The sequence below is a fragment of the Equus caballus genome, chromosome 1 (assembly GCF_041296265.1).
Source record: "Equus caballus isolate H_3958 breed thoroughbred chromosome 1, TB-T2T, whole genome shotgun sequence".
NCBI lineage: Eukaryota > Metazoa > Chordata > Mammalia > Perissodactyla > Equidae > Equus > Equus caballus.
This window is the reverse complement of record NC_091684.1, coordinates 102,596,675-102,618,414: the sequence shown is the minus strand read 5'-3', so window position 1 is coordinate 102,618,414 and position 21,740 is coordinate 102,596,675. Positions and strand designations below refer to the sequence as shown.

At 45.2% G+C, this 21,740-nt stretch overlaps 1 protein-coding gene and 1 long non-coding RNA gene across 6 annotated transcripts in view; one reads left to right on the top strand and one right to left on the bottom strand.

The window, feature by feature from the left end:
• Nucleotides 1-510: 510 nt before the first annotated feature.
• LOC100067745 (stabilizer of axonemal microtubules 2) lies at nucleotides 511-18,796 on the bottom strand. Of its 3 annotated transcripts, XM_023649344.2 has the most exons (4): nucleotides 18,540-18,796; nucleotides 14,596-14,775; nucleotides 12,154-12,356; nucleotides 511-3,475 (listed from the first exon to the last, which is right to left on the bottom strand). In XM_023649344.2, exons 1-4 carry the CDS (start codon nucleotides 18,575-18,577, stop codon nucleotides 2,532-2,534), a joined length of 1,365 nt encoding a protein of 454 aa, XP_023505112.1. In that variant the 5' UTR covers nucleotides 18,578-18,796; the 3' UTR covers nucleotides 511-2,531. The 3 variants fall into 3 exon arrangements, with proteins under 3 accessions (XP_023505112.1, XP_023505113.1, XP_023505114.1); XM_023649345.2 differs by lacking the exon at nucleotides 14,596-14,775 and having other exon boundaries at nucleotides 18,540-18,770; XM_023649346.2 differs by lacking the exons at nucleotides 12,154-12,356; nucleotides 14,596-14,775; nucleotides 18,540-18,796 and adding an exon at nucleotides 10,290-10,498.
• The window catches only part of LOC106782124 (uncharacterized), a 26,984-nt gene continuing 23,173 nt past the window's right edge, over nucleotides 17,930-21,740 (top strand). The window contains exons 1-2 of one of the 3 annotated variants that reach the window (XR_002810626.2): nucleotides 17,930-18,068; nucleotides 19,562-19,647. This is a non-coding gene — a long non-coding RNA (uncharacterized lncRNA). Of the gene's footprint in view, nucleotides 18,069-18,786; nucleotides 19,170-19,561; nucleotides 19,648-21,740 lie in introns of those variants that run through there. The other 2 variants (XR_001378963.3, XR_011424116.1) reach the window with 2 other exon arrangements.

Here is a 21,740-nt window from a genome sequence, read left to right as displayed (position 1 = left end):
CCTCTGCACCTGAGCTCATGCTGTTCCCACCTTCCCGCTTTCCTTGATCTGGCAAGTTCCTACTTACCTTTCAGGACTGAACGCCACTGTCTTCTCCTTGAGCAAGCCTTTCCTGCACTCCCAGCCTAAAGGGCCCACGTACACTCTGTGCTGCTCTCTATGTCCACACCTGCTACACTGAGTGTTAGATGGTGGGGAGACACCGTTACCCATCTCTGTGTCCTCGGCCCAGGGCAAACTGCCCAGGAAACCCTAGGAGGTGTCTTGTTATGGTGACCTTTGTCCAGGGAGGAGAGCCCCCACTGGATCACAGAGGGATCTGAACCCCCAGCATCAGAACATGGACCAGGATGACAGCACTGTTGTATTCCCTCACTTTTCATTTGAGTGCATATGTTTTCTGTTAAAAAGGTAAGAATATCTAATTACATACAGGTTAACCGAGACAAGACTTTATTAAAAAGCTCTCTTTTCTAGAGAAAATTTGGCGCAGAAATGATTTCATGATAATTTATTCCTTTATTGATGCTTTATTAATGTTGCATAGATATAAAATTCTACATATCCATAATTTTCACTAATAAATACAAATGTAAATAAGAACAAACTACTTTCGAATAATTAAAAATATGTTAACCAAATATTGGATTTATTGTCAATTAAGTATATACTTTGAAACAATTCTAAAGCTACAAAAGATTAAACTTCCTGATAAAATAAATCATATTCTATCATAATCAATCATTTTTAAAGAAAACCACCCAAAGAGTCGAGTTCCTTGGGCGATTCTCAGCGTTCCCACACGTGGCTCTCTCCAGCTCGCCTGCTGGCCTCGTCCCTTCCCTCCCTCCTGTCCCTCGTCTCCAGGCTGCAGGAGGACAATCCTCCCCATCCTGAGCCTGGGGCTTCCGAGCCATGGCTCTGGGCGCCACAATTAATTAGGCGCATAATTAACCGAGGTCCCCTGAGGATGTCGTCAGAACTGTCACCACGCCGAAAACTACTGCAGGCAGCGCTCTTTCCCCTCTGGAAACTGTCGCTCAAGCCACGGGGGCCCGCACCAGCCTCTCCGGGCGTGAGGCTCGCAAGGACAGGACTCTTCTCAGCAGTCGAGCTGCTCCTGAGCTAGGAGCGAGTTCGGGGGTTTACAGTCCTTGCTACAGGCCAGAGAGGACTGAGTGGCAATGACCCTAACAGGAAAAGGAGGAACCAGGCGCAAAGAGAGACTGAGTGACTTACCAACGGCCCCTCGCGTTTGCTGAGCGCTTTTACTTTATGGATCACAACGCATCAGAGGGCCTGCGGCTCAAAACAAAATTTCTAGGAGGTGGGCAAAGCAGACATCCTTTTATAAACGAAGACACGGAGGCTCAAAGACTGCAGCCACTTACCCAGGGCAGCATAGACATGAACTGCTGTGGTTAGGACGTGAACGCAGGTCCTCAGGTGCCCAGAGCCTGTCCTCACCACGCCAGAGCCTCCTGCTGACTGGCCCGCGGTGAGGAGCAGCGCGGCCACCTCCACCACCAGACGCCGGCTGGGCACCACGCGGACGCTCGGAAGCCTGGGGAGATGAGCACTCTGGTCCTGGAAGAGGGACTGTATCATTTTCAGGGGTGTGCTAGACAGTGCTCACGCCTTGATAAATGACAACCGGCACGTGAATAACCACAGAATTGCTCTAATTATAAACACAAGGAGAAAGGACAATAAATTGGGGACAAGCTACCAAACAGTATGTTGGGCATTAAAATAATTCAGATGGGAATGTACCTCATTCACCTTTCAGAAATGCACATTAAAGAAAAATCTTGATAAAAATACCAATACAAAATGGATTTTAAGATCCTGATTTCCTATAAAAAACTTCCAATTTTCTTGTTTAAAAATTTAAAAAGTGGGGCCAGCCCTGTAGCTGAGTGGTTAAGTTCACTGTGCTCCACTTCAGCGGCCCAGGGTTTCACTAGTTCGGATCCTGGGCGCAGACATGGCACCGCTCATCAGGTCACGTTGAGGCGGCGTCCCACATGCCACAACTAGAAGGACACACAACTAAAATATGCAACTATGTACTGGGGGGATTTGGGGAAGAAAAAGCAGAAGAAAAAAAAAAGAAGATTGGCAACAGTTGTTAGCTCAGGTGCCAATCTTAAAAAAACTTAAAAACGTGAGGCCAGCCCGGTGGTGCAGTGGTTAAGTTCACAAGTTCCACTTCTGCGGCCCGGGGTTCGCTGGTTCAGGTCCCAGGTATGGACACGGCACTGCTTGTCAGGCCATGCGGTGGCAGGCATCCCACAGAGAAAGCAGATGAAGAGATGGGCATGGATGTTAGCTCAGCGCCAGTCTTCCTCAGCAAAAAGAGGAGGATTGGCGGTAGATGTTAGCTCAGGGCTAATCTTCCTCAAAAAAAAAAAATTTAAAAACTGATCTTTTTCAGCTCTCATAATTTTTTTTCCTACTATAAAAAGTTGGTTTTGCCTTTGGAAAACCCACCCGCTGTGAGTCAGCTTCCTTTCAATATGATTTGGTGATCAGAAGGCCTTCACCACGGGAGTGACCTTGCGGAAGAACTGATGACCTCGGGAGTCCGTGTGCTCGAAGACATAGCCTGGAGGCGAAGGACAGCTGGCAGGGCAGATCTCCCGTCTCTTTGGCACGTACTCTGTGGAGTACATGGTGACGTCATCAAACGGAGCAGAACTCTTAACAGGAACTTGTAAAGGTCTGCAGCTCTCCGTTGGAACCAGTTCATGAGGCACATAGTGACACCTGAAAGTGCTCAAACCCTCGAACCTTCCAGACGGGGCAGGAATCTGCGGCTGCTGCTTGACGGGGCCTTGGCGACGACTCTCCCACGCGGGAAAGTCTTCCTTTGTGGTGCTCTTCCCTTGGAAGGGATCACTGTTCCTGCTCCGATGGGACAGCGGCCTGATGGGAAGGACGCGCGTGGCCTGATGGGGAACGTAGTCGAGGTGGCTCGTGCTGTCTGACTGCATCGCACCTGCAGGAGGAACGTACTCCTGCACTTTCCTGACCTCAGGGGGCGGGAGTTCCCACGGCTGGAAACTTTCACGGAATTCAGTGCTTCCTTCGAAATGAGCTCTTTGGGTCACTCTGGTGTGTGCAGGTCTGCAGATTTTCGCAGTTTCACCAGCCAGACCCTGAAAGTCACGTCGGTGGGTTGTGAGATCCTCAAAGGGTTGGCTGGTTGGCTTGTAAACTTCTCTCGGCCTTGAGGACTTGACTTCTAGCTGGTAAGGCACATAGTCAAGGCGATGACTGGTGTCACCATCAAAAGGGCATGTGGAGCGTTTGACCACAGAGCTGGGTCTAAAGCTCTGCCTGGGCTTTATCTCCTGTGGAACATAGTCGTCCTGAAATGTGGTTGAATTTCCAAATTTCACAGCGGGGGGAGAGTAAGTTTGTTCTCGTTTATAAAGTTCAGTTTTCTGAATGTCCCAAGCTCTATAATCATCTTGAAAATAAAAAAAAACAAGAGCATTTTTAAATACTGGAGTAAACTACCATCTTCTAAAAATCATGACTGAGTTCTCTCATTGCCATACACCCTTCCATTTCCTTTAGAAACCTGACCACCAGTCGAGTCTGAAGCTTCTCTGATTCACCTCAGATTTGTTTTTTTCCTCATTCTCACCTTCCTCTTCTTATTTCCTCACTTTAAGGCACACAACTTTGCAATTCCAGATTCATCCGATTACAGAAGAAGGGAATGGAACATCTGAGTGCTGGAGTAAACCATAGACTCTAGGGGTTCACGTGAAATCAGGGGCCTGATGTGTGGGTGAAAGTGACGTGGGCATCACTCCTTGCTTTGGAGGGACTGCTCAAAGGGGAGAGAATTTCAGCTCCATTCTCTCTAGGAAGCCTGCAGGACAGGTAACTCATACTATCCCAGAAAGGTCACTGGCTCTGACTTTTCCTCCTCAGGAAGTGGGTTCAAAGCATTCACAAAACATAGAGGGCCACTGAGGCCAGGAGTGTGGAGTGACGCTCTCAACAGCGTCAGAAGCTGTGAGTAGAGTTCAGAAGTGAGCATCAGAGCTCAGTCTGGATGCGTCAAATGCCTTAACTCTGCTCCTGCAGCTTGCCGAGACCACGACGGAAAACTGAAGGGCCTGCACTTCAGCTGCGGGTTATCTAGGTTCTTCTATTTCTAGATGACAAAGGCAGAAATCTGAGAAATACTACAGAATTGACTTCACCCAAAAATATGTATTTCTAAATACCAAAAGTCAATTTATAAATGACAGAAGTTATACAAGATAAAGCATTAGTCTAGAGTCCATGCAGTGTTTACTGGAAAGGCCAAAATTCAAACGTTTATTATGTGGATACTTCCTTTGAAGAGAAAAATTCCTCATCCATGGATATTTCTGCCGAGATGGCCAAGTTTTGGACCAAGTGACTGCTCCCACCTCAAGCTACTGATGTCTGGACGGGAGTGGAAGCTGCTCCAGGAGCAGGCGCTCCTTAGGCTGGCAGAGACCCGTGAGACAGGCTGGCAGGAAAGAGGAACTGGGGCGAGTGCATTTCCTGTTCTCGTGAACCTAATTTGAAAATACATGGGCGGATAAAAGCGGGAGAAGACTCTAAAAGGATCCACGAAGCAGAATGGAGAGCCACAGTGAGCTGAAGACACCAGGCAGACTTGCAGGGAGACAGGAACGATTGCGGGGGGGTGGCCATCCAGCAGAGGGCGGTCGGAGCAGGGTACAGAGGGAAGCAAGGACGCTGCGGGAGAAAGCACGCGCTCCGGGCAGAGACACAGGGAGGAGCTCCTCTCTGAGAGTGTGCCTGACGGCTTTCCACTTCTGGTCCATGTGCAGCCTTACACGAGCCCGCTTCCCCTCGAGGCCCACGAAGGAGGCTCCACTGTTTACAGCCTAAAACGTAAAACTGTGACACTCTTTGTCAGTAACTAAGAGGAGACCACAGGTACTACGGAAAGTCTGCAGCTCCACACAGACATGCAGGGAGAGCCCTTGCTGACAAGATGACTGAGAGAAAAAGGAGTTTATTTCACAAGTAGAAGAGAATATTTCTCCATTATAAACCAGGTTTGCTTTTCAAACAGGAAAAATTTTAGACTGAAAGACAAGGTTTAAGAGCAGACGTTAGCACGAAAATCCATTCTAGGAAACTGCAGAGCACTGACTCTCCTCTTGAGAACAAGCCTGTGCTCACATCTTGGGACATCTACGATCTGTAGTGACACCCTTTTCATTCTTGCATTTGGAATTAATGTCTTTTTTTCTTGATCAGTCTGGTTAGAGTTCATCAACTTTATTACCTTTGAACAGAGTCGGCTTTTGGTTCCAATGATTTTCTCTATTGTTTTTCTGTTTTCAAATTCCCTGATTACTGCCCTTATTTCTTTCCTTCTACTTTGCTTTGGGTTTAATTTGCTCTTATTTTTCTAGTTTCATAAGATGGAGGCTTAAGATACTGATTTAAGACTTTTTTTCTAACATGAACATTTAACGTGATAAATTTCCCTCAAAGCACTGCTTTAGAAACATCTCACAGATTTTAATATGTATTTTCTCATTTTCATTAAATAATAATACTTCCTAATTGCCTTTGTTACTTCTGTTTTAAACCACCGGTTATATAGGAATCTTTAATTTACAAATATTTGGGGATCTTCCAGATTTCTTTCTGTTACGACACCTACTTTAATTCTTTTATGATAAAAAAATATGCTTTGTATGACGTGAACTATTTTCTATTTGTTAGGGTTTGCTTTATGGCTCAAACACTGTCTGGACGTTTGTTCCACATACACTTGACAAGGTCGCGTTCTGTCATTGTCGACAGGAATGCTCCACAAACGTCAGTTAGATCAAGGTTTTGACGGTGTTGTTTAGGTCTTCATATCCTTACTGGTCTTTTTATCCTTAGCTAATGTCCCTTTTTATCCCGGGTAATGTTCCTTGTTCTCAAGGCTATGTTTTCCGACGTTTAGGTCATCAGTCCTTAAGCTTTCTTTTAACTAGAATTCTCGTGGTATACATTTTTCCATCATTTTACTTTTAACATATCTGTATCTTTGTATTTAAAGTAGATTTGATGTAGGCAGCACACAGTTTGTTCTTTTTCTTCACATACTATGACAATCTCTGTGTTTTAGTTGGCATGGTTAGATTGTTTACATTTAATGTAATTATTGATATGGTTGAATTAAAATCTACACTCTTGTTGGTTTTGTTTTTCTCCTATTTGTTCAATGAGTTCTTTCTTTCTTCCTTCCTCTTTTTTTTTGCCTGCTTTTGTGTTAACTGGGTATTCTTTTTTTTTAGATTTCCTACTTCAGTAAGATTTATTTAGTGGTTGCCATAGCAGAGATGTTGGCAAGCTTCTACTATAAAGAGCCAAATAGAAAGTATTTTAGGCTTTTGGGCCATATGGTCTGTGTTGAAACTACTCAACTCTGACACTGCAGCATGAAAGCAGCCACAGATAGTAAGCAGGCGAATGGGCATAGCTGTGTCTCAATAGTTTTACTTAGCAAAAAAAAAGCGCTGGGTCAGATTTGGCCATTGACCATAGACTGCTGACACCTGCCCTAAAGATTACAATACATATTTCTAATTAATCACAGCCTATTTTTGAGTAACATTACACTGATTCACACACATATAAGAAGCTCCTAACAGTAGACTTCTATTTCTACCTTTCACCTTTTGTACTATTTTGTTCCACTTTTAACTTTCACATGTGGTACAAACCCACAATATATTGTTAGTTTTGCTGCAGAAAAAAAATTTTCTTTTATATTAACCTTGACTGTAACCGTTGCTAGGGATCTTCCTTTCTTTACGTAGAACAAGCTCCGTTCTGGTCTCGTATTCTCTCTGCTTTAAGAACGTCCTTTAAAGTTCCCTTAGTGAAGGTCTAGTGATGAGTCCGAGTGCTTACTTCTCTGAGAAAAGTCTTCAGTTATCTGACAGACGTCTTCATGGGGATTGAATCTGAGAATCTGAGTCGGCAGGTCTCCCTGCTGCCCACCCTCAGCATTTCAAAGATGTAACTCCATCATCTTCTCACTTGCAGTTTCTAACAAAACCCCTTTATACACAATGTGTCCTTTTAAATCCGACTGCTTTAAATATTTTCTATCTTTCACTTTACATACTTTGAAGATGTCTGAAGATGTTTCTACATGACTTTCTTTTCTTTTTTTAAAAAAAATTACTCTGCTCGGTTCTTTGAGCTTCTTGGATTTGTAGTTTCATGTCACGCTCATTATTTTTGAAATTGTCTTCCAATAATTCTTCTACCTTGTTCTTTTCCTCTTCTTCTGGGATTCCACCCCCCCACACACACACATATATATGACCCATTTAAAAGTGTCTCACAGTTTTGGATGCTCCGTACTGGTTTTATCTTTTTCATTTTCCTTTCTCTTTGTGTTTTGGTTTAGGTAATTTCTATTGACTTATCTCAAGTTCACAGATTTTTTTTCCTCTTAGCTGTGTTGAGTGTACCACTATCAAAGGCATTCTTCATCTCAGTTATTACGGGTTTATTTCTAGCATTTCCATTTTACTTTTTTGTAGTGTCAATCTTTTTGCTGAAATTCTCCATGTGTTCATGTATATTTTCCACTACAGCTTTTAGTATTACTCATAGTTAATATTAATCATATTTAATATTAATCATAGTTAAAAAAAATCCTGATAGTTCCAACATCTGGGTAATTTCTGAACCTAGTTTTGATTTGATCTCCTGATGATTGTTTGTTTGTTTCTTTCTCTTTTTCTTCTTTTTTGTGCAGTTTATACTTTGTATTTGGAAGCTGGATATTGTGTGCAGCACAGTAGAGACTGAGATAAATAGTATTTTCATCCAGAAATGGATATACATCTTCATCTGCCAGGCCATTAGCGAGTGGGGTTAACTCCATTCAGTCGGCAGTTGAGCTGGGTTTGAGTTGAGTTTTAATTGAAATATTTATTTTATTTACATTTAGTGTAATGAATGGTCTGGTTGAGTTGGCCTATATTGTATTGGCTTTTGATTGGTCCCATAGTCTTTGTTTCCTTATCCCTTATTTCCTTCCTTTAGATTAATAAAGGGTATTTTTATTATTCCATTTTCTCCATAGCACTTTAATTATAACTTTCTGTATTTTTAGAATAACAATGCATTTTTGACTTATTAGGGGATCTTTTTGGCCTAGTCAAAATTAAATTGATGTTTTTACCACTTCTAGAACAATGGAAGAAACAGTTTAATCCCATTTACACCCTCCTGCCTTTTGTGCTATTGTTATATTTTAGTTCTATATTTGCATAAAAATACATAATAATTATTGTGACTTTAAGAAGTCAATATTCTTTTGTATTTACCCACATATTTACCCTTTCTGTGTGCTTCATTCCTTCCTGCATTCCATGCTTCTCTCTGGAATCATTTTTCCTCAACCTGAAGAACTTCCTTTAGTACTTTTTGTAGTATGGGTCTGCTACCAACATATTCTGTTGTTTTTTCTTCCTGAAAACATCTTTATTACTGTCTTATTTTTTGAATGATATTTTCACTAGATATAAAATTCTGGGGTTCACTGAGTTTAAAATTCTAGATTTTTTTTTCCTTTCTGTACATTAAAGATGTTGTTTCATTATCTTCTGGGTCCCATAGTTTCTGATGAAAGTTAGGTTTACTTCTAATTTTTCTTTCTGTAAATACTGTGTAGCTTCCTCTTACTACTTTGAAGAATTTATCTTTACTTGCTTTCATAACTTTGACAGCAATTGCCTAGCTGTGGTTTTCTTTGTGGTTTTATCTATTTTGGGGTTTGTTGAGCTTCTTGAACTTGTGCCTGATTCTTTCATCAGTTTCAGAAATTTCTTGACCATCATTTCTTCAAATATTACCTGATTCTTCAAAGGTCTCATAATGTCTTCCCATACACTGGATGTCATGTATAAGGAAACCACAGAAACTAAAATCAATGCTATTTCAACAGGGGACAGCTTGCTCCTTCCTGTTAGGCAGACAGGATACAGGGCAGATCCCCTCAGGCCAGTCAGAAACTGAGCTGGGCTGACACTCAGTGGCACCTTCAGGTAGACGCAGTCTTCCTCCAGTGTCAGACGTCTCAAGGACATGACCTGTAGGCTGTTTGTGGCAGAGCCCTCGTTCTAGGGGGACTTCATCTGCTAAGCATCTACTCCCAAGTGAGACTGCGGGATACTTCTCTAGGACCTTTCTGGTCCAGTCTCCTCTCCCACCGCGCTCCCAAACACTCAGCCAGCATCCCTCAAGGAAAATTGGCCCAGCACCTGGGACTCGCAGATTCCACTGTCACGCCAGTCCATGTGGCAGGTGCTCCACTGGTCTCCCTTCCCCCAGTAGAGTCCCTCTGCTTATGCCAAGCGCAACCTTCAGCCTGGCCCTGACTTGACAATGCTCCCAGGGAAGTAAGCAGTCGGCCGTCTCAGCTCACCTAGAAGGGCTCCTCCACCTCTGGAATTAGGTGTTTGCTTCCACAGCCGTCTGATGCCGTTAAAAAGAAGATGTTTTAAAAATTTATACATGTTTCTAGTTGTTGCAGTGGGAGAAATGACTTTCTGCTGTCTGCTCTATTGTACCTGGCAGCAGAACTCAAACATCTTCAAGGCCACAGGAAAAATGTAAAGCGCCTCAGTCTGGCAATCAAAGCTGCACGATCTGATTTCAACCCACATTCTTAGGATTACACCCCAATCTCTCAGGTCCTCAAATCCTCTGGTCTCCACCATGTTCACTAAACAACCCTTTTCTTTTTCTGGCTCTACGCCTTTTTGCTCATTTCATCCTCGCTTTTGGGATGTCCCTCCTCTTTCTGGATAACAATATTTACTAATCTCTCATGTGTTCCTGGACCAGTCTGAAGTGGTATCTTGCTCAGTCTAAATTTCTGAAGCACTAATTGTTCCATTAATTTTCTAGTAAATTATTTCCCCCACTTGTGATATCTCATATTATTTATTTCTACTATGGCTCTTTAATTTTTCATGCTACTATTGCTCTTTTTTTCTCAACTCAAGGGTAAAGTTTCTAAATGCCAACCACCACGCTCAGTTCAGATCTCCGTATTCCCTGCAGTGCCCAGCAGAGCAAGTGAGCCCTGAAACACACATCAAAGCAGACACCAACCTGTGTTCAGCACCCACATCTTAATATGAACGAGTTTCTAGCCTGAGGCTGCTGGGCAGACACGTTTCTGAGAGTTGCCAGTTTCACAGAACCGCATCTCCAGACCCAGATGTCACCCTTCTTACCATCCGGCAGGAGATTCTTTCCTTTATCATTTCCCATTTCTGCCTCTCCTCTGTCCTCTAATTCTCAGCGAATAGAGTCTCTGCCCACTGTGACTTCTCTTCGGCCACAGACCTGTCCTCAGGTAGGTGTCTAGAGAACCTGCGGCACACTCATCACACAGACGCTGAACTGCCTCGGCCCTTAGCGTTTGCTGTCTCACGCCGAAGACCTGGAAATATAAGGACAAGCTTTCCTCCCGGGAGAGAGCAGGAGTGAGACACCCACAGGGAGCCAGGAATCCTCAGCATCGGACCATGGGAGTGGAAGTGTGGGACTCCACAGAGACCCACGTGAGGAGAGCAGAACCAGTGTCGGCGTGTGTGTGTGTTACATGGAAACGTCAGGGAACATCAGTATCACTGGTTTTTAAACAGATCTTACAGAAAAAAAGAAAAGAAAATCCTACTGTGATTGTTTAAAAGACCCAGCACAGTCATTTTCATGAATTATCTTTTGTCAAATTATTATGCAATACATTATCTCCTCTACATTCCAATAAATACAAATCTTAGCCATTACTATACGCTATGTTGGCCTGTAACAACATACTTGTTCACCACAAGCACTGTCTTAAGACATGTTCCTTGTGTAGCATCTTACATACTCACAGCTCTGAAAACAGAAAGAACGCTGCTCCTGACCTCCTGCTGGGCAGGCGTCCAGAACACAGTACACGGTACCAGGCACTCTGCTCACTCAGTGAACGGGTAAGGGTGACATTTAGAGCAGAAGTATGCATTCAGCTATTACCTACTCCAGGTATAAATCACTACTTCTATTGTGGACGACATCGCTCTTACAAAAGGGTTTACATTAGGACATGCTCATTCAGCTATGTCACATAACTAATGCAAAGGATGTAAGCCTAAACATGCAATTGCATTATTAACAAAAAATAATACAGAAATAATATGTACTAACAGGAGAGCCCATCTTAAAAAAATAAAGACTCCATCCCCCAAAAGCAATAGAGTATTTTTAAATCATATTGATTTTTTTTTCCTGCAGGGTAAGATTGGCCCTAAGTTAACCTCTACTGCCCGTCTTCCTCCTTTTCCTTCCTCCCCCCCCTGCAAAGCCCCAGTACGTGGTAGTGTATAGTTGTAAACTAAAATCACATTGATTTTTCAAAAGAAATTGGTCACACGCCGTCCAGCCCTTACTCTTTCAAGTCGGCTCAGCAGGGAGAAGGCATTCTCACACTTCTTCCATGCTGGAAGTCCTGCAGGAGCAGGTGCCCTATGTGCTGGGCCAACACTGTCTGTGGCTAGGGGATAAGCCCATTTTATCCTGAGGTTCAGGGTCAGAGGCCGTCTGCTACAGTTGCTAAGATGTATTCTCCAGCCCGAGCTTTATCAGTACAAGGGGATAGTTTGAGTCTCCATCTGCTAACTCTTTTGCTTTATCAGTTGGTTCAGAACTTGAATGGTGAAGAGGGTTGCTATTTATCTGACCTTCCCAAAGACTCCAGTGCACTCGGCAGTTTCAGCTCATTCTGGGATGGGAGGAAAGGAACAGCACCCACTAAATGTGGCACAATGTGGCAAATACGACCTAATGCTTGTTCACCGGCATCCTCTGTCTTGCCTTCAGAGACAGGACACTAATCAAGTGGCTGAATTTGGACAGGAATCCAGGTCTCTTAACTCTCAATCAGGCAAATGGTCTTTTTTCACTATACTGTTCTGACCAAAGAGAAAAAAGATTTTTCCTAAGCCGTGTGGGCTAGGTTTGGCAGCACGTCACAATTATGATTTGACGTTAGATGTCCAAGCTGGAAGCGAGTTTTAGTTTTTTGACTCCATTTTTTAAATGGCAAGTTACCTTTATAGGTTGGGACAGTGTCCAACTTTCCTTTTTTAATGTGTTTTCTCTCCAAAGGCCGCACTATTGCAACAGGCTGCACTTGATAAGAATTAAAATCACGTTTGTAGGTGGTACCAAGATCGATCTCCCCCTGTTTTGGTTTATATTCTTCTGGTACATGACGAGGCTGTTTGACTATTTCATAAGGACGATAATCCGACCTGAAATACATAAATTTGAAACACAGCCTCACAAGTTATTTTATTTCTAGTTACACCAATGCAGTGTTGAAATTTTCAAGGTTTTTTGTACTTGAAAATTCTATGAAGATATTTAAATGTGATCGTTGATAAACTACCTGAAAGAAATAACTGAATTCCTTTAGGTCCTATCCTGCGACTAAATAGCTTAAGAAAAATAAATATGTCAAAAATCCCAGTTTTCAAAACATCACTACAATAGACCCTGAGTTAATTGGATCTTACATCAATAAAATCTTCACGTAATCAAATTTTTTTCTAACCTGGAAGGAAATCTCCGGTAAAAGGTTTAATGAATCTGAAACAAATTTTAAATACATGCTCGGGGTTCACTTTGTCAAAATCCTTATTCATTCTACTTAAAGACCCTGGTGAACCATCTGGGCATGCCTTCTTCTTACTGAAGTCTTGCTGTCTTCCTGCTTGTCATTAAATAATCAATTAAGTATATAATTCACGTCTAAACTCTGGACTTTAGACATAATTCTCATTCACAGCATGGATGTGAGTCTGACTCCTCTCTGGACCCTCGGAAGCCGTGGCCATGGATGGAGCCCCTGGTGACCGGGCATGTGAGACATCATGTGGCAGAGGTGGTGCTGCAGACACTGAGGCTTCTGGCGGAGAAGGTGGATGGAGCCCCTGGTGACCCAGCCCTGGGCATGTGAGACATCACGTGGCAGAGGTGGTGCTGCAGACACTGAGGCTTCTGGCGGAGAAGGTGGATGGAGCCCCTGGTGACCCAGCCCCTGGGTGTGTGTGACATCATGTGGCAGAGGTGGTGCTGCGGACACTGAGGCTTCTGGCCGAGAAGACCAGACTCACCCTCATCAGACTGCCTGGGCTGAAGCCTGCCTCTGCCATCCCCAGATGCACGACCTAGCACAACTCAGTTAACCTGCCTTTTTTCTTCCGGACTCTAGTGACTGTGTTACTCATTCATGATCTGTTTAAAACATCTCGTATTAATCAGTATCTTCTGTATTTCCATAAGCTCCAAAACCCACTGATCCCTTCTCCTTTCACAACGTAGCTTCTCAGACTCGTTGACTCCCTTCCTCAGCCATCGACCCCCCTCAAGCTGGTCTCCAGCACGGTCACTTCTCTAGGGCAGCTTAAAGGCTCACGATGACTTCTGTGATGAATCCATCAGACAGGTTCGGTCCTCCTCCTGCGCGGCCCCTCTGGCAGTAACTGACAGCACTGCCCACCCGCTCTGTCCCCAGAAATCCTCTCTCCCTGCCTTCCTGATGGTTTCTCCTGTCTCCTGTGCAGCTCCATCCTCCTCTGCCCAGCCATTACCTGTTGGAGCTCCTCAACACGGGAGCCCCCACGCTCTCCTCCTCTCACCCAACGTCCGCTCCTGAGGACAAGCGCTCTGCTCCCACAGCTTCAATTACTGCTGCACAGAAATGGCTTTCAGATTCACGTCTCAGCTTGGATCTCTCCTCTGAGCTCCAGACCAGTATTTACAACAGCCTCGTGGACAGTCAGTGGCACTTCCAAACTTGATAGCCCCTAATCAAACTCACTATTTTCCCCGAACAGCCTGTCCTTTTTGCTTGCTCCCTGTCTTAGTGAGCGGCATCCCCATCTCCTCAGCTGCGGTCAGAAACCTAGGACTCGGGCTTCACACTCCACCTCCTCCTGTGTCTGGGTCATCGTCAACTGTTGTCAATTTTGCCTCCTAAATATCTCTCAGATCTAACTGCTTTTCTCCATCTCATCACACCACAATCTTCTTTGGCGTCCATTAAATACAGTGGGAAAGTATAAGAATATTTTAAGCAGGAAGGCAAGAGGATCAGATCTGCATTTTAAAAAGATCATCTCGGCAGGCTCAAAAGTACAGAAAACAGATCAGGGACGCAAAAACTAGGGTAGATACAGATCTAACAATTAGGAAGCTTCTGCATTTCCCTACCTAGTGGCAACGGTGGAAAAGCAGATAAATACGACAGATTTTAGGAGGTAAAAAAATCAATAAAACTTATTTCCCTTTTTCCTTTTCACTTTGTGCCATTCTAACTTAACTCTCATCTTTCTATTTTTCTCAGGTTGTGACTCAACTAGTTTATTGCTTCTTGGATTGGTTCAACTTAAATCAAGTAAGTAGTTCAATTTATAGAGTTAAAAAAATTATTAAGACCAGAAGAGTTGGGAGAAAAATAAGTAAAGCAAACAGTTTCTCAATATTTACTTAAATGTTGTCATTCCTTCCATTTTACCACGGCCTGCTCGAAATTCCTGCTTGGGCTTAAGACTCTGAGGTGGAAGAGCACTGCCATACGGAGGGTATTTTTCCAAATATTCAGTTGTGGGGCAAAACATGCCAGCATTTTCATAAATCCTTGTGGTTCCATGAGGACAACGATGCCGCCTGAGCAAACATAAACAAACGAACGATCATTTCCACCTGCAGAACATGCTGTGTGATAACTGCATTTTAATCAGAACTTCCATAAACTCAGAATCGCTAAGTTTAAGAGCTTTACCAAAAAACACAAACAAAACCCCTTCTGCTTACTCTGCAGTGATGTTTACAAACGCAGTGAACAAACCACGGTGCACCCTCACAGGGTGGAAACTCCCATCTCGCTGTGCCTACACCGGCGTCTCCTCCCACCGCAGAGGCGGGACGGCCGGCAAGTGGACCGCTCAGGCTCCCGCATCCACGTGCTCGCGGGAGGCTGACTCGGAGCCACCGGGAGGGCAGCGCCTCCTGCACGGCTGCAGTACCGCGGGAGGCGCGGGGCGTGGGGCCAGCAGCCGCGTCCCGGTCACAGGCGGCGTCCTGACCCGTGGGGGGCGCGGGGTCCGCCCGGCTCTGCAGTTCCCTGACTGCCGCAGAGGCAGCGCCCGCCGCACGGCTGCAGGACCGCAGAGAGGCGCGGGGCCTGCAGCCGCGTCCTGGTCACAGGGCGGCGTCCTGACCCGTCGGGGACGCGGCGTCGGCCGGGCTCTGCTGGTTTCCTGATTGTGGCAGAGGCAGCCGCTCCCTTGGCAGCCCAGACCTGCGGTGAAACTTTGGGGCATTTTTCCAGAAGGCTTATTTTGAAACTTTTCTTTCATTCTTCCAACAATTCTGTGAGCTATATATACTACTCCATGCCTAAACTCCTTCATGTCCACAACTAAGAAGCGTGACCAGGACATCAGATAAGCTAAGAGCATGCAACTGTTAAACAGAAGGAGGTTGATCCTTATGCAGGGCGGCTGGAAGACGGAAAGACGATAAAGTGAGCACATGGGCTGTAGAATAGTGTGTGCAGTATGCGCTCTCTCTTTGTAAAGATTGTGGATGTAAAACAAGTCTTAAAGAACAATTGTTATCTGTGGGGAATAGAATTATGAGGAATTTTTACTATAGATTTTTATAGTGGAATTTTTATACCATGCCTCATGTATATTTACTTCATAATCAGAAAAAAAGAAGATAAAGCTCTTAACAAAACAGAAAAAAGTAAAATCCCACAATTCCGAAACATAAGGTCAGTTTCTCAGGTCTGGCATCCTTTAGGGACCCCAAGAAGATGAACATGCTCTGTAAAGGAATCGGAACCAGCTAAGAAATCTAGACTCACTGAGCCCCAGGAAGAAGGTCAGAGAAATGAGCGCTGTGCTTGGGGGCTGCTGGCCAGCGCGAAGAACTGCAGTGCCGGCAAGAGTGAAGAGGCGGTGTCACGGGCCGCCGAGAAAATCCAGTCAAGGGAGCTGAGACTCCGGAGGGTCCGCTGAGGCTCCGGAAAGCGCTGAGGTGGTTTAGGGCCCCATGGTCTCCCGGAAACACGGGAGCGGTACACAGGTCAGGCAAGCAGGTTCTGAACAGTGCACTGAGCTACAAGAATCAACTCAAAGCTTTGGGACCTCTCGGTGTTTGTGTTTTATACACATTCACATTGTAACAGATCAAGTCGTGCTGAAGAGCTGGTACAGAAAAGCAAAGCCTCCTGGGCAGTTTCCAACCCCCAGAGGCAACTTCTTCCCAGCTCTGCTTCCTAGTTTTTCCGGAGGCTGCATCTGTAACACTTGTTTATGGCTCTGAACATCTTGATTTATCAGCTTGAATTACTAACTTTCAAATCCTAACATACTAGACAAAGATTTAATTTATACCACTCCACTCACTTCCTACTGAGATATGGTCATTCATTCCTTTATTCATCCCTGCAGCAAGTATTTAAGGACCAACAACTATGGAAAGGTATTGGGGACACAACAAGAAGAAAGAAAGGGCAAAAAATTCCTTCCCCTCCTTGAGCTAACATTCCTACTAGGGGAGGAAGAGAGAGCCAATGAACAAACAAATCAGAAAAATACACAGCACGTCACATAATGGTTAAGTTCAATGGAGTATAATGAAGCAGGTAAGTGGCATAGAGTGTGGGGTGGGGCAGGAGGGTTGCAATTTTAGATAGCATGACGTTTGAGCAAAGATCTGAATAAGAGGGACTTTTTCTTACATATACCTTAATTACATTTGTATCTGTAAATAATACACTTAAACCCCTCTTGATTCCATCAACTTCAGACTGCATTTCTGGACATCCTGCTTTGCAAAATGAGAATATTAGCTCAGAAATACTTCTCTTTGACTTTCTCACTTTGTAAAACAATGGAGAAAAGTATTAGCTCCTAATTATTTTTCTCCAATTTCCCTCTCCCTTTCACATCTGACTTTCTGCCAGCTACATCTTTTTATTTACTATATATTACAAGTTTGTTTAGATTTTGTCCTTCAACACCAAGTTGCCATGCTTTGAACCTAGGTTCTTCTGAAAAGTTGTGACCCTGGTGTACTGTTTACTTTACCATGACTACGACATATTGTCTACTCAATATGAGTAGACAATAGTACAGGCGCTCAATGAGTGTAGGGAGCACCTTTTCTGTTCCATGGAGTCAACACCATGGCCCGAAGAGCACGCAAAGCAAAAGGTTCCCAGCCTCAAGATTAAGGAAACTACCTTTCCTTCATGCTATCACTTATCAATACTTAAAAATCATTCTAAATTTTACTTTACTTCATTTTTAAACCGTAACTTTATGGTATAGCTTTTATTTTTTATTCATTTATTTTCTGAGGAAGATTAGGCCTGAGCTAACATCTGCTGCCAATCCTCCTCTTTTTGCTGAGGAAGACTGCCCCTGAGCTAACATCCGTGCCCATCTTCCTGTACTTTACATGTGGGACGCCTACCACAGCATGGCTTGCCAGGTGGTGCCATATCTGCACCCAGGATCCGAACCCTCGAACCCTGGGCCACCAAAGCAGAACGTGGGAATTTAACCACTGCGCCACCAGGCCAGCCCCTGTATAGCTTTTAATCTTCCTGAAGTTTCTCATGCCTTTAATTCTTCTCAGATTCTTTGCGTTTCACACGCACTTAAGATGTTCACCCTATCCTACCATCTATTTTAGCGAGTCCCCTTTCTTCACCGCAGGTTTCCCCAGCTGGGGCCCTAACTTTCCCTAGAAAAGCAATTTAATGTTGTAAAGAAGCGTTGTTCCCTCCCCCCCACCCCCCCCCGCCACGTCCTCGGGGTGAGCGTCAGCTGCCTGAGCTTTCTTGGTGGCGGCAGACTGGTGGGGAGCCTCCGACATAATGAAGACCAAACTTCCTCACAGCTGGACGGGAAAGGAACTGGGACCGGACATAAATTAACTTAAAGGTTAGAAAAAAATTAACTTTCTTGCACATCAGAGTTTTTGGATTCATAGCTAAATATTAATTTATCTTCTAATCGACACCTAATTACTACTTGTAAACAACGTTTATCACGCAGCTGGGGGAAACTGCTTTCCGTCCATACGCGTCTTTCCTCCGGAGAGGACGCAGCAGGGAGGACGGGCGCGTCTGTCGCTCTGGCAGCGGGGCGCCCCCGTCCGCAGTGCACGCGGAGTCCGGTCCGCACCCGTCAGGGCGTCTACACGGCGCACACCACCCGCCCGGCGGAGTCCGGTCCGCACCGACAAGGGCGTCTACACGGCGGATAGGGTGACGCCGCGGCCGGCGGGCGCAGCGAGCGCTCGTGACCTGATGAGCGGGGCCGCCGCCGCGCCCGCGCCCGCGCCCTCCGTCTCGGGGGCCCCCGCCGCCCCTCCTGGCCCCCTGCCCCTGCCCCTGCCCCGCCGCGTCCTACCCGCAGGTGCAGATCCGACACAGGCACCAGCTCCGCATGCCCAGCCTGACGCTCCGCTCGCGGCTCCAGCGCGCCCGCCGTCGTCAAGGCGACCGCGGCTTCCGGGAGACGAGGCCTGCTCCAGCGCGCCCGCCGTCGTCAAGGCGACCGTGGTTTCAGGGCTGCGCGCGCGGCTCCAGCGCGCCCGCCGTCGTCAAGGCGACCGCAGCTCCCGGGCGACGCGCGCGGCGCAGCTTCCGGCGGCGTCAAGGGACGCTAGGGGTCAAGGGTCATGCGCTGGCCTCCTACCCCGGCGCGGGCGGGGTCATGCGAGGTTTCTTGCACGCAAATATGTGGAAGAAGAACAGGGGCTGAGAGTTTTGGAGGAAGACCCGCGAGGTCGGAGCGGTGCAGGGGAGCCAGGGGGGATCTCGGGGCAAACAGGAAGGAAACTAGGCGAGTCCACGCTCCTGGAGGAATTGCACGCGCACACGAGGGTCATCAGCACCTCTGGGCAATACCACACCGACATCGGGAGAGCGACAATCGGAAGGGACGGCTGTGTCTGGCCGCACGTCGTCGGGAGCTTTTAGGAATTTACTTTTGCCTGAGCTGCGGGAAGGGACCCTTTCTGGAAGTTGAGGAGTTAATGTGGGTGAATGAATGTGTCAATCCTGTGTCGGGGAGTTCTCGAGGCTTTTGAGTGGAGAGAAGGGCCGTGTTCTTGGTGAACAGAAGGAATTTCCCCAGATGCTGAGTTGTTCGTGGACTGCCCGCTCCCTCATGGCTGAAAGGGGCGTGAGCAGCGCTCTGGGGAGGGTTTGCACTCAGTATGTGATACGTTTGCAAAGTGGGAATGTCCCACACGTTGTCGATTTCTCTTCCCCGACAGCTTCCCTTCTCCAACTCCACTCCCTTTAAAAAATACAAAAGGCTTTTTCGTTTAAAATTTAAGTGTTTGAAGTAAATGTCCAAATCATTCCCTTTTAATTTTGTATTTTAATTTATTGGGCAGTAAGAATGCATATGCTGTATTTTTACAGTTAAGGTACATGGGCAGCAGAGAAGATGAACAGATCCCGAGGGATCACTATGAAATCCAGTGCCATTTCACTCCATTATACAGAAGGTAAATCAGGCTGTGTCTTAAAGAAAATAATTCCGTGTCCTTTCTCTTCCTGAATTAATTGCGTGCCTCAGTTTCTTTGCTTTATGTTCTGCAAATTTCCTTTTGACCTCTCCAAATGATCTGTTGTCAGAGTCCAGCTGTCCAGACCTGGATGCAGATGGGGATGGTTGACTGGCCTGAGAGCAGCGCTGGCCGTTCACCCCTGCCCCTGTGCACCAGGCGATGGGATGGGTGTCTTCCTCAGGAAAGTCAGAATCCTAGGGCCTTGCTGGTTCAGCCCTAGTGCTCCCTTTCCTGGCTGGTCCTGCATATTGGGTTTAGAGTCTTAACTTAACTGTGGGTTTCCATGATCCTTAAAGCTTGCTGTCCCCAAGTCAGAATGTCGTTTTGACAGTAACACTTCTAGGAATTTATCTGACAGAAATCGTCATACAAATGTCATACAGATTTCTACCTGTGAGATGGATGTTCATTGATATTCACCGAAAAGTCTGTGTTAGTGAAAAAATGCCAACAACCTTAATGTCTGTCCTTGGGAAGTGGTTAAGTAAACCTGTACCACCGTGTTGTGAAATGCTGTGCAGCTGTTCACACAATTGTTTGATCTACATGTAATTATATAGAAAAACATGCTAAGAGACAAAAAGCAAGTTGCAGAGTAAATACTTGTAAGATATGAATGTGTTTTGGTAATAAAAATACATTATGCATGTAGATAAAGATGTCTGGCAGGACACACACCAAAATCTTAACAGTAGTTATCTCCAGGGGCTGGATTATGCGAAACTTGCACATTGCAAAATATTTATTTTTTGTACTGTTTGGAAATTTTACACAAAATGTGTGTTTTTGCAATTAGAAGAAAATAGTAAAGATATATTTCATTCCCCTAATGGCCTGACCTGTGGTTCGTCCTTCATAGTGTCGTTATCTCTGGTGCTGACACCAAGGGATGCACCGTGGGGGCATGACGGTTCCCTTTGAGGGGAGTCTTGGAATTATTTTTGTACTAAACCAGTTTGAAGCTCTCAGGTACATGAATTCTCGGTGTTTAATATTTAAACTAATGCCTTATTTTTTAAAACTACCTTACATTGTAAAGGGTCCGTCCTCCTTCTGTGATCCAGCGAATGGGTCAGTGGTCAGTTTCTTTCTCTTCTCTCCTTATTTTTATAGACTTCAGAAGATCTGTCGCCTTCCTTTCTCTATACTCACATCATTAGTGAGTTTTTCTTTGAAGATTCCTCTAGTGTCAGTTTTAGTTGCTCTCTCTGCACTTTGGCTCCAGTTCCCCCACCCCTTTGTTTAACTGTCTTATTAAGGTTTACGTGGCATTCACCTGTTCCAGTTCACTTTCGTCTTTCTGGTATGGGACTGAGAGAGAGGGCCTGTAGGACTGTCGACGAAAATAATCCATAACCAATCTATAAATGAAAATTTGGGTGAGTTTATTCTGAGCTTAAATCTTAGGATTATAACCCGGGAGAGTCTGTCCACAAAGGAACAGAGCACTCCAAAGAAGTGGGGGTACATAGGGAAATTATATACCCTCAAAGAGAGTTTCACGTATGATTGAAATGTCCCTCCCACAATAGTCACAAGATTGCCCTGTCTGCACAGTGCTTGATGGACACAGCAGGTAGTGGTCTGCTATCTCAGTGGGCGTAGCAGGAGGCAAGTCTGTTGTCTGGAGCTGGGCGGTCACAGGTGAGCGCAGCAATCAGTTTCTAGCCTAAGGAAAGATGCTTAATCCTTAAGGAGATGCCAATGTTGGGAGGGGGAAGGAAGTTGCACCTTTATCTCAAGGGCCTTTGCTCTTGCCATAGGGAATCTCTAAAGCAGATATACAATGCATGCTCAACGGCCTCGGTCAGGCCCTTTTGGAAAGACAAGGTCAGGCCGAATTAGGTTTACACCAAAATGGCTTCCTCATATATTCCAATATATCCTATTACTTGCCATTTTTTTTTGACAGGACCTTGGGGACTGAGAGGTCTCCCATCTGTTCTGTTGGACTCTGATCTTGGGCATCTCGATCTCGGTTTGCTTCAGATAGGCTTTCTTGATTGCACAGAACAGAGACTTAAGCCAGC

Coding starts and splice junctions, on each gene's coding strand:
- LOC100067745 (XM_023649344.2), bottom strand. CDS start 18,577: ATGCGGAGCTGGTGCCTGTGTCGGATCTGCACCTGCGG. Junction 14,776..18,539: donor TGTCGGATCTGCACCTGCGG/GTAGGACGCGGC, acceptor ATGTTTGCTCAG/GCGGCATCGTTGTCCTCATG. Junction 12,357..14,595: donor GAAGGAATGACAACATTTAA/GTAAATATTGAG, acceptor TATGTATTTCAG/GTCGGATTATCGTCCTTATG.